Consider the following 12,282-nt stretch of genomic DNA (forward strand, 5'->3'; position numbering starts at 1 on the left):
TATTCAGTTATTTTATTTTCACCATCAGATTTTAAGTTTCCTCAGGGTGGGACTATGTCTACCACATCCTTTATTACTTAGATGATCTAGTGTTTTACAGTGAGCAGGCTGTTTGTTGACAGACTTTGTTCTTCACATCTGAGTATATTTACCTACTTCTGGCAATGGGATTCTAGAAGAGTCAACACAGACGTTAGTTTCCACAGGGATCCTGCATGACTCTGCTCTCCCTCGCTCTGCTTACAGCAACATTTTGATTATCATGGCATTTGGCACCTAAAATTGATTTGCCCCTATGGATAATTTGGTGGGTGGTTTTGCACATATCTGACTTATTTTTGGTAGTGACATCAAAGGCTCTTCAAAAGAAAGGATTATGAGTATGATAGCCTTATTATACGATCTGTAGACCTCTTCTCTTATTATGCATTCATTTGCAGTTTTCTAGCTTAGCTAATTAAGGTCAGGAGTCAGAAAAGGAAAAACAAAGCTGGGGGCATCACAATGCCGGATTTCAAGCTGTACTACAAAGCTGTGATCACAAAGACAGTATGGTACTGGCACAAAAACAGACACATAGACCAAAGGAACAGAATAGAGAACCCAGAAATGGACCCTCAGCTCTTTGGGCAACTAATATTTGATAAAGCAGGAAAAAACATCCAGTGGAAAAAAGGAAGTCTCTTCAATAAATGGTGCTGGGAAAATTGGACAGCTACATGCAAAAGAATGAAACTTGACCACTCTCTCACACCATTACACAAAGATAAACTCCAAATGGATGAAAGACCTCAATGTGAGACAGGAATCCATCAAAATCCTAAAGGAGAACATAGGCAGCAACCTCTACGACATCGGCCAAAGCAACCTTTTTCATGATACATCTCCAAAGGCAAGAGAAACAAAAGATAAAATGAACTTATGGGACTTTATCAGGATAAAAAGCTTCTGCACAGCCAAGGAAACGGTCAAAAAAACTAAGAGGCAGCCCACGGAATGGGAGAATATATTTGCAAAGGACACTACAGATAAAAGACTGGTATCCAAGATCTACAAAGAACTTCTCAAACTCAATACGAGAGAAACAAATAAGCAAATCATAAAATGAGCAGAAGATATGAACAGACACTTTTCCAATGAAGACATACAAATGGCTAACAGACACATGAAAAAATGTTCAAAATCATTAACCATCAGGAAATTCAAATCAAAACCACACTAAGATACCACCTTAGGCCAGTTAGAATGGCAAAATTGACAAGGCAAGAAATAACAATTGTTGGAGAGGATGTGGAGAAAGGGGATCCCTCCTACATTGTTGGTGGGAATGCAAGTTGGTACAGCCACTTTGGAAAACAGTGTGGAGGTCCCTTAAAAAGTTAAAAATTGAGCTACCCTATGACCCAGCCATCGCACTACTGGGTATTTACCCCAAAGATACAGACGTAGTGAAGAGAAGGGCCATATGCACCCCAATGTTCATAGCTGCATTGTCCACAATAGCTAAATCGTGGAAGGAACGGAGATGCCCTTCAACAGATGACTGGATTAAGAAGATGTGGTCCATATATACAATGGAATATTACTCAGCTATCAGAAAGAATGATTTCTCAACATTTGCTGCATCATGGACGGCACTGGAGGAGATAATGCTAAGTGAAATAAGTCAAGCAGAGAAAGACAATTATCATATGGTTTCACTCATCTATGGAACATAAGAACTAGGATGATTGGTAGCGGAAGAAAGGGATAAAGAAAGGGGGGTAATCAGAAGGGGGAATGAAGCATGAGAGACTATGGACTCTGAGAAACAAACTGAGGGCTTCAGAGGGGAGGGGGGTCGGGGAATGGATAGGCTGGTGATGGGTAGTAAAGAGGGCACGTATTGCATGGTGTACTGGGTGTTATACGCAACTAATGAATCATCGAACTTTACGTCAAAAACCAGGGATGTACTGTATGGTGACTAACATAATATAATAAAAAAAATACTATTATACAAAAAGAAAAAAAAAGGAGTCACAAAATAAAAAACTTTGAGATGGACTTGTAGAATCTAGAACAAATTACTTAATTTATCTGTGTGGTTTTTTTTAAAGATTATTTATTTATTTATTTGACAGAGAGAGAGAGACAGCCAGCGAGAGAGGGAACACAAGCAGGGGGAGTGGGAGAAGAAGAAGCAGGCTTCTAGCAGAGGAGCCTGATGTGGGGCTCGATCCCATAATGCCGGGATCACGCCCTGAGCCGAAGGCAGACGCTTAACGACTGAGCCACCCAGGCGCCCCTATCTGTGTGTTTGAGTATGCTTATGTGTGTTCTCAACTTCTAGATTAGGAATTGTAATGTCTTTCCTTATTCAAGAAAGGGGTAACTAGGGAAGGCCATGATGATATTGGTAAATCTCTTCATAATGCCATCATTTATAATAGCATTTCAGAAGACATCTGCACTCATTAAATAGTCAAAGTTTACATATAGACACAGACATGATTTGTTTCCTTATTGGTCCTATAGAGTATCTGTTCTGTTCTTAAATAAACGACATTTAAATGAACTTTCTTTTCAAGATCTCTAGACATTTGTGCTTGTCACCAGTGATACCATCATATCTTCAAGTTCAGGCAGCATATACTTACTGAGAAGTGAAGTAATTCTGTGTGAGTTTCGACAAAATATATTTTTTAAGTCTAAGGTCAACCTCAGCGAGATCCAAAATACTATTACCGGTAGGAACAGGACATATTTCACAAACTTTATCTGTGATATAAGAGGGATGTTGTTTTTTTCAGTCTTGCTGAAAAGTCTTTTTCAGTAAAATTTTTTTAAAAAAGAAAAATTTTAAAAAGGGGAGTAGACTCAAAAACGAAGGTCATTAACACTCCACAGTATAATGCTGGGCTGATACATAACCTTCCAATTGCTGAAATCTGAGTAGGTAAAACTTTCAAATGAAATTAAATAGAACCGATTTTCTGCAGCAAGGAATTACACAGAGAGCAATGCTTTTTCTTCCTAAGACAAATGCTCAGCCACTAATCACAAACACCTTATTTTTCAAATTTAACCCTTTTGTCATCCTGTGTCCTTGACTTTTCTGACTTAAGCTGAGGTCCCTTGCTTTCTGGCACTATCATGCAACCATCCAGTTAGTTTCTGAAAGACGCTCCCTTTACTGAGTATCGTTTTTCAGGCCAGGGCCTTAAATGAAAACCACGGTAGTTCATGTAGCCACGCTCCTACCTTCACACTGGTCTTTCGCTGCTGACAGCTGGTACCCCTGCCCACAGGTGCACACGAAGGAGCCCTCCGTGTTCTTGCACTGTCCATTCATGCATAGATTCCCTTGCTGACACTCATCGATATCTGTGAATAGAAACAGTGACAATTATTTTAAATTAGGCCTGTATCTAGAACATACCATTACCTACACTTCGAGCCTATAAATCAAGCTATGAAATTATGTCCTAAAGATCAATGTCTAACTACTGTTTTCCTCTGAAAATATCTTACTATTTAAAATGCGTCTGAAAGGTTTTGCCAGGAGAACTCCATTTGGGGCACAGTCCTTCCCCTCGAGGACGACCAACAAATACCCGTTTCCTGGGCAAAGCCATATTTCTTAGCCTCTCATGCGGCATTCATCTTTTGAATTATATCCTGATGTAAGCAAGGTGTCACATTATCCTGTGTTTCCTGAAATAGCTCACATAAACTGTTAATGTAATTGGAGCTCATGAATTCGTTTTTTAATTAATTTTTTAGAGAAATTAATTTGGTTTACTAGAAACTTTTGTTCCACTTATTTGTAAATAAAATGGATCAACACTACAGTAAGGCCTGGCTGCCAGCTACTGACTGCCAATAGAGAAATTAAATAAACGAGCTGAATGTCACTTTCAGAACGATGTTATACCTTTCCAAATGCTCTAAGTCTATTAGCTTTAGGAGTGGTCGACAGCAAAGAACAGCCTACACCACATTTCCTTTCAGCATATTCTATTAAATACTTGAAACGCCAGTTCAAGAACTTAAGACCAACAACAGTGTGTGGAGCTGGTTGGATCTCACGTAATGTCTGACAACATTTTTAGTGCCTTGGACTCTTTTTGACTTTCTCAAAGAAGATGACAAATTAAGCATTCCCATGTGAAGATGTCTACAGCAAGAATATACCCTCTATTCCAAGTACTGTCAGGGTATGCCAGACATCTTACATAAGTTCCTCATTTATGTCGGGAATACTGTCAGAAATAATTCATTATAAGTAATGACACACACACTGGGAACAACTTGACGCAACCCAGTTATCTTGAATAAGGTGATCTTTGGGTCTTTAAAATGACCACGAGGACAGAGGCAGTGTAATTCTACAGATAAAAAAAGCCTTTTTCTTTTCTGACAAGGGACAAAATTCCTATGACAAAGGAATGCTTTCTAATAAAACAGGCATGCAGGACAAATGTCTTCTCTCTTTTGTGCCAAGAGATAAACAGAAAATATCGTTATCCCTGAAAAGGATTTCTTTAAGGGACTTTCACACAGATCACTATGACAAATCCAGCTCAGAGTTAAAATAGAAACTATCTCCAGGTATTTATAAATTTAGGACATATAATGCTAAAAGGTACAAAGAGAGAGAGAAAAACACAGATACAAAAAAAGAAATAAAGAAACAAGTACTGAATTAATATATTAGATAGCATATTTACAACATGAAAAAAAGTTGAGTGAGGTGAAAACAAAGTCAATATTTAGCTCTAAGGTGAAATTTGGCAGTTGCTGGGATATTGGAAAAGGGACAGATTTAAGATCTGGGAAGAATTTGACATCAGTGAGCTGAGGTGGTTTGGGAAAGATTTTGAAATAATTACAGAAAAAAGTGTTATATAATTGATTACCGTAAAAAGGGTAGGCTTTGACTGGGGAGTAAGGAAAATAATCAGTGTATGTGTATGTTTCTAGAGCAGAAGATGGTGATCTTGCCTGACCCCATTCCACACTGTAATGCAGACACCAGGAAAACCAGAGGAGGGGGCAAGATTCACTGGTAAGTGGCAAAAACAGCCCTTTTCCACCTCCAACCTTTGACATGTGCTGCTTTCTCTGCCCCCTAAGGTTTTCTCCCCTCTGTATTCAAAATTTTAAGACCAAGCTTGAACAGCAGCACCTTGGGAAGCTTTCCCCACAGCATGCGAGCGGAATCAGCCACACACTTCTTGGCTTTAACACAACTTTGTACAAGCCTATGATTTGGTGAATAACAACATTAACTACGTGTCAGACTGTCCCTGTGTTAGCTCCTTCTCGCACATTATCTCTGTTTCTGTATTTTTTCACACAATCCTCACATCCACCTGAGTAGCTACCGTTACTGTTGCCTTTTCACAGACGAGCAAGCATGGCTTAGCAAAGGAAGAACATTCATCCAAGCTCACACTTGAGAGTGTCCGAGCTAGGTTCTGATATACTGCACTCCTCCTTTTTAAACTAAACTCCAGACTTCATTTGGGTTTCACCAGTCTTTTCATTCATGCACTCTTTCCATTCCAGGATCCAATCCAGGATCCCCCCCAGGACCCCTGGGGTCCTGTCTCCCCAGTCTTTCCTTTCTTCACAACTTTAACAGTCTTGAGAGTATGGGCCAGAGTCCTATAGAATGTCCCCAGTCTGGATTTTTCTGATGTTTTTCTCATGATTAGACTGGGGTTATGAGTTTTTGGAAGGAATAATACAGAGGTGAAACACTCTGGCCCTCACATAATGTCAGGGGTACGTGATATTCCCATGACATCACTGATACTGTCAACCTTCACACTTAGTACTTTATTATCTACAATTATCTGTAGTAGGTTTCTATCTTTTCCAACCAATAAAAGTCCCTTGAGAGATTTAAACCTCTCAGTAGCATCTGCATTTGAACACAGGGCCTGGAACATGTGGGTTCCTTGATACGCCCAAAAGGAAGGGAAGGATAAAGAGAAGCTTCTCCAGCAGCCCAGCAGAGCATCACGTAGGAGGGGAAATGAATGCTCCTAGGGCTGGCATCCACTGATGGTGTGAATTTGGGGATGCTGGGGAGCCTTCTTACAAAGGAGCAGGCTCAGCTGGGATAGCTGAGTAAGAAAGAGTAAGAAAGTGGTTATAAGTCATTCACCCAGCATGCGTTTACTCAGAGCATTGTCCCTCCAAAGAGTCCAATCCCTGAATTTTAGAGCTGGTATGAGACCTGGAAATCTAAGTTTATTTATCCAAGGTTGCAAGGTGAGTCACTAGAAGAGCTTGGTAGGAAGGCTGTCGATGCGGGCTGGCAGGAAAAGGATGCGCCCACCTGACCTGCTCCGCTGGGAGTGGCCAGTGTTCCACTGTACATAAAGAATTGGGCTCCCAATGCAGAGGTCGGTGAATTGGCTACTGCCAGTGGGAGATGCTACAATTCTTACAAGACAGTAAGATACTTGTTTACTACTTGCCTACCATGGTGAGAAATTAACTTCCACCCTACATCCTTCACTTTCATTGAGACACTTCAGAAAGAAGAAAAACTTCACTAATTTCCTCTCTTCTTCTGCTGCAAAGAGCATGCTTTTAAGTATAAAGCACTAGGAGCAAAAAGGAAGCCATCCACAGATTTCACCACAGAAAAAATTTAAACTTAAAAAAAGAGTTATGCAAAGAAAAATTAAAGAAACCCTGGACAAATTACAATAATATACACCCCAAAATGTATTTGTAATACACAGACACATGTACATAGGTTTACACATGTATTAAAGTATTCATATAGATTGATTAAAAAATCTGGTAAGTGGGAACAGATATTAACATGAATTTACACACACACACACACACACTCAAAATGCTTAACAAACATATGAAATAAATGTTGTAATAATTAGAAGTGTCCAGGGAATTAACAGAATTAAGCATAAATAGTAATCTTTTAGAATGAAAAGAAACACATTTTAAAAATTAGAAATTAAGTGTTCTGTAAAAATAATAAAAAACATTAAAAACATTTTACCCAAATAGTCCATTTTTATAAATAGGGAAATGATCCTAAAATTCAGACCAAGTTTTATTTAAAAAATGCTTGTTAGGTTTTTTTTTTTTTTACATAATGATGAGAAGTTGGGGGGAAAATGTGGTTGTTTAACACATGAACAGCAATAAAATGCTGAAATAGTAATACACTGAACTATTGAGCAGCTTTCAAAATTAATATCTGAAAAGTTATTAATGATGTGTAAAATGCTCATGATATACTATTCAGTGACAAAAAGCAAGATACAAAATTGTACATTCATTATCTTAGCGACAGAAAATATCCATGAGATAGGACTATTGATGAGACTGAGAAATTGGTATTTTTGTTTTGCTTATTTTTTGTGTTTGCTAGATTTTCTACAATGAGTTTTTTTTTTTTTAAAGATTTTTAAAATTTATTTGAGAGAGAGAAAGGGAGGGAATAAGAAAGAGCGCATGGAGGGGTGGGCAGACAGAGAAACAGGCTCCCCTGAGCAGGGAGCCCAACGTGGGACTCGATCCCAGGACCCTGAGATCATGACCTGAAACAAAGCCAGACACTTAACGGACGGAGTCACCCAGGTGCCCCTACGATGAATGTTTTTTATTAGCAATTTTATTGAGATATAATTCATCACCACATAATTCATCTAAAGTGTACAATGCAATGGTTTTTAGTATATTTACAGAGTTGTGGAACTGTGTGTATTGTTTTTATAATGAGAAGAAATGAAATAAATAGATCTGTGGTTTATAGAAGCTCTCTAAAAATATGCTGTTTTCCTTTATGTAAATAGATATGGTCTGGATGTAACCACAATGAGGAGTGACTTTCCAAGATGCCAACAAAAATGTGCTCTGAGTAGTTCAGTCAAAATAAATGACAGGTAGCGCGGTTCTCTCTCTCTCTTTTTGGTTCCCTTTTCTAAGCTAATTACTCTAACATATTCTTAAATGCAGTTCAAACAAAAAGGAGAAATCTGATCACAGCATTTACCTTTGCAGTGCTTGTGGTCTGGCGTCGGGGTATAACCCTTGTGGCATGAACACATGTAGGAGCCTTCAAGGTTGGAGCAAGTACCATTTGTGCAGATCTGTGGTTCCAGGCATTCATCCACATCTTGAAGAATGTTGCAGAAGGGGAGAAAAAACCCACAAAGACAAAGAGAGAAAAAAAGAAAACATGAATAAAGTTGACTTTGGCTAAAAATAGAGCGCATCTTCAAACACGGATTCTTTGAGAGAAGCTTTCAAATCAGCCCAAAGGAGGAACAGGGGCTCTGGGGTGAGCTGCATGTATGATAGCTTTATGCCTTGATTTACCTTATGCAAAGTAACTCAAAAAAGGAACCAAACGTGCTTTGTCAATCAATTCCATAGAAAGCTCGCTGTGCAGGGGAGGGCAGAAGAGAGGGCAGTTTTAGAGCAGCATCCCTACACAATGAAGTATTCCAAAGAGTCCAAGAGGTACTGAGGTCTAGCTAGGGAACTGAGGAGTGCAGCAGCAAGTGAGGGTTAGCTAAAACCAAAGACAGGACTCAGGACCTGGAGAAACTGCAAGAGTTCTTAACAGAAAGGTGGGAAAAAAAAAAAACTGATAAAATGTTCAAAGATGGCGTTGAATCAGTATTATAAAAACCAGCCTAGGGGACAAACAAGCCCACTGGGCAGTTTGAAGGTAGGGGACAAGCTGGTAGAGACATCTTCACCAAGCACTTACTGCATGGAAGCAGGAAAGGTTGTGCATGTATTCGCTTATTTAATCCTAACAGGAGCCATACAAGCCAACCATTTCATCAACAAAGGAACCAAGATTTGAAGAAGTTCCAACAGACTGCCCAAGGCCACATGGTTTGAAACTGGTGGCTCATAAGTGCACCAAGTCAGCCTAACTCCAAAGCCCATCCTTTTGACCTGTTTCTATTCACATAAGTTAAGTGGAGTGATATAAAACCGCTGAAGAGAGAATTAGGAATGTTTGTTTTTATTATGTGCTAACACAGCATTTATATAGAAAATCATCAAAGTGTTCATTGATTTCATTCAGCATTATGTGCTAACACAGCATTTATATAGAAAATCATCAAAGTGTTCATTGATTTCATTCAGCATTCATTACATTCTTACTGAAATATTCAGGGGTGCCTGGGGGGCTCAGCTGGTTATGCTCCGACTCTTGATTGATTTCGGCTCAGGTCATGATCTCAGGGTTGTGAGATCAAGGTTGAATTCCAGCGGGGAGTCGGCTTGAGATTCTTTCCTCTCCCTCTGCCCCTCCCCCGCTCACTCTCTCCCTCTAAAACCAATACATCTTTTTAAAAAAGGAATATTGCTAATTCAAAAAGAAAAACTTGAGTTCATTGCCCCATCTGAGTATTTCTGGTAAGTCCACTGTATGTTGCTGTGAGAAGACTGTGTAGCATGAACAACCAACACCCTTTAAGAGGAAAAATTTAAACCACTAAGTGCTGAAACTACACACAGCATCATGATTTAGGCTTAATTCTACACCAGGCTGTAACTTGATCCAGGCATCTTCATCATAAGACAGACCAACAATACGGAAGAACATGCTCTTGACCACACCCATTGCATTTTGCAATGCTCGCCATGAAAGCAATAAAGCTTTCCACCCTTTTAATATTAACAGGCAGGGAGTTGCAAACACATGAACATCAGAGACCTAGTTCTAATTCGGCATTCCAGAGTTCAGACTGCATTTGTTTGCATGACATTTCATTAAAACTGTATTCTGGTTTTCTTACAATGATATCTAGAAATAGAGTATTACCAAAATGGGGCAACAGTGTGTGTCAGCACACGTGCACACCAGCATCCATTTCACATGCACACTGGAAACAGCCAGCCAACCAGCATTGTCTGAGTGCTCTACCTTGCTTTTGCAAAATCACTTATTCTGGTGAACTGACCCTACTCTATGACCACGAAAATAGCACTTCCAGATGGACTCACCGTCCGTCCTTTCTTTGGTTGCGGGAGTCCACTTTTATAAACACCAAACGCAACAAGTTGAAAGAAGAGGCTAAATGCTGAAGCCAAAGTAAATAATGGGGCAGAATGAGCTTAGACACTAGGCATGTAAATTCCAGACAGCAACGTTAAAATGTCATGTCTAGTATCTGGATTGGTTTAAAAACTGTTAAAAAGTTGAAAAATGTATGGATTGTTCTCTTTAATTATTCATGCACTGGGAAATGTGACTTATAGGGCTGCAGAATATAACAACAAAATCAATTTCTAAGACCATATTTTCTCTAGTTAAAGCAAATTAACAGACAGTACAGATGATCATTCATGAAATACTTTTAAAATACTTGTTACTAGGATGCCTGGGTGGCTCAGTCAGTGAAGTGTCCAATTCTTGATTTTGGCTCAAGTAATCTCAGGGTTGTGAGATCAAGCCCTGCATTGGGCTCTGTGCTCAGTGCGGAGTCTGCTCCCTCTCCCTCTGCTCCTCTACCCACTGCAAACATTCTCTAATAAATAAATAAAATCTTTTTAAAAAATACTTGATACTTATAAGATACTTGAATAGTACCACAGTGCATATTTAAGAGCTTCTAAGAGAGTTGATCTTAAAAGTCCTCATCGTAAGAAAAAAAATTTTTTAAATTCTGAACTGTGTATGGTGATACATTCACTCAACTTACTGTGACCATTTTGTCATGTATACAAATATCAAATTATTATGTTATAAACCTGAAACTAATATAATGTTACAGACGTATCATACCTCAATTTAAAAAAACAGAATATATAGTAGGAAGATGCCTGGAATAGGGCCTCACTTGATGGTTGTAAAAGGAATGAAATAAACTCATCGTTCCATCTTTCACCCAGACCTGTCTCTTAAACTGCAGACCCACACAATCTAGTTGGTCAGTGCACTGGACATTTACCCTTGATGTCCCATAGGCACCTCCGAGTCTTCACAGCCAAAACTCATCTTTCCCCCTGTGTTTCTTTTACTCTAGGTCAATATACGATACCACTATCCACTCAGATGCCCAAGTCAGAAATTGGGAGTCATTCTTTCTTGATTTCTTATTCTTCCTCTTTCCCCACATCCTATTTGTAATAGTCATATAAGTTCTATCTTCCCATTATCTCTCAAATACACCTGCTTCCTTTCATTCTTACTACCACCATTCTATCTCACATGGGTTACCGTCATAGTTTCTCTACTTCAAGTCTTACCCTCTCTAATCCACTATCCAGCTGGTAGCCAGAGTCATCAAAAATACAAACACAATCAATGGTGTTGCTCCTTTGAAAACTCTCAGTGGTTTCCAGCGTTTTTCCATTAAGTCAAAGATATAAACTTGTGGGACCCTGAGTGTTATCAACAGAAAGCCTTCCCTCAGTTCTCACTTCAAACCCTTGGGAGGATCAGTGTTTTGGGAAACAAGGTAGTCCCTACCTACCCCACCACCCAAGACCCATAGCCTCTTACCCTTGCTGCAGAGGAAGATGGTTAGGTCTTTGGTTTTCTGTATTGGAGCTCAAATCTCATCTTACTCTAGAGTTACCATCTTGTACGAGAGTCAGATTACCCAAATTCTTGTGATGCATACACATCATCAGTTCAAAACGGAAACGTCATGAAAAACACTGTGTCCACAGAAAAATGTGTTCCAAACTCCCAAAATACAATTTACCAAAGGGCTTTTGGAACATAATTTGGCATCTGCTATTCAATGAATTAATTAAACCTCCCACAGTAAGGAAATTGCCAGGGGTTTATGAGGTCAGCACTTTGTGAATATGATCGTTCAAAAGTTTAGAAATCCACCCCAGTATACTATTACCCAATCCAAATTGATCATTGTCATCTACAACACCCTGAGAGACTCTAACAGAGGCCTGTGGAAAACCAGATATGCCATGTCTGTAGGATTTCATGATCTGCTCCTCTCAGAAGCCTGTCAGAAGAGGCAGTCAGAGCAGTAGACATGATTTGTCCTTAGTTAACCCTGGCTGATTCATTCATTCTCTCCCTTTCTTTCATTTTCTCTCTTTCTCTTTCTTTCTTTCTTTTTCTTTCTTTTCTTTAAATTTTATTTATTTATTTGAGAGAGAGAGGGAGAAAGCACAAGCAGGGGGAGGGGCAGGCAGAGGGAGAAGGAGACACCCCCTGAGCAGGGAGCCTGATGCAGGACTCAACCCCAGGACCCTGGGATCATGACCTGAGCCATAGACAGACACTTAAACAACTGAGCCATGCAGGTACCCCAA

The 12,282-nt window shown here is 39.4% G+C and overlaps 1 protein-coding gene across 5 annotated transcripts in view; it reads right to left on the reverse strand.

Moving 5' to 3' along the window:
• The window catches only part of LTBP1 (latent transforming growth factor beta binding protein 1), a 229,319-nt gene that overhangs the window by 87,041 nt on the left and 129,996 nt on the right, over positions 1-12,282 (reverse strand). For all 5 annotated transcript variants that reach the window (XM_034659662.1, XM_011229803.3, XM_011229802.3 and 2 more), the window contains 2 exons: positions 8,024-8,146; positions 3,244-3,366 (listed from right to left, as the gene is read on the reverse strand). In XM_034659662.1, coding sequence (XP_034515553.1) covers positions 3,244-3,366; positions 8,024-8,146 — 246 coding nt within the window. The remainder of the gene's footprint in view (positions 1-3,243; positions 3,367-8,023; positions 8,147-12,282) is intronic.

Source organism: Ailuropoda melanoleuca, chromosome 4 (assembly GCF_002007445.2).
Source record: "Ailuropoda melanoleuca isolate Jingjing chromosome 4, ASM200744v2, whole genome shotgun sequence".
NCBI lineage: Eukaryota > Metazoa > Chordata > Mammalia > Carnivora > Ursidae > Ailuropoda > Ailuropoda melanoleuca.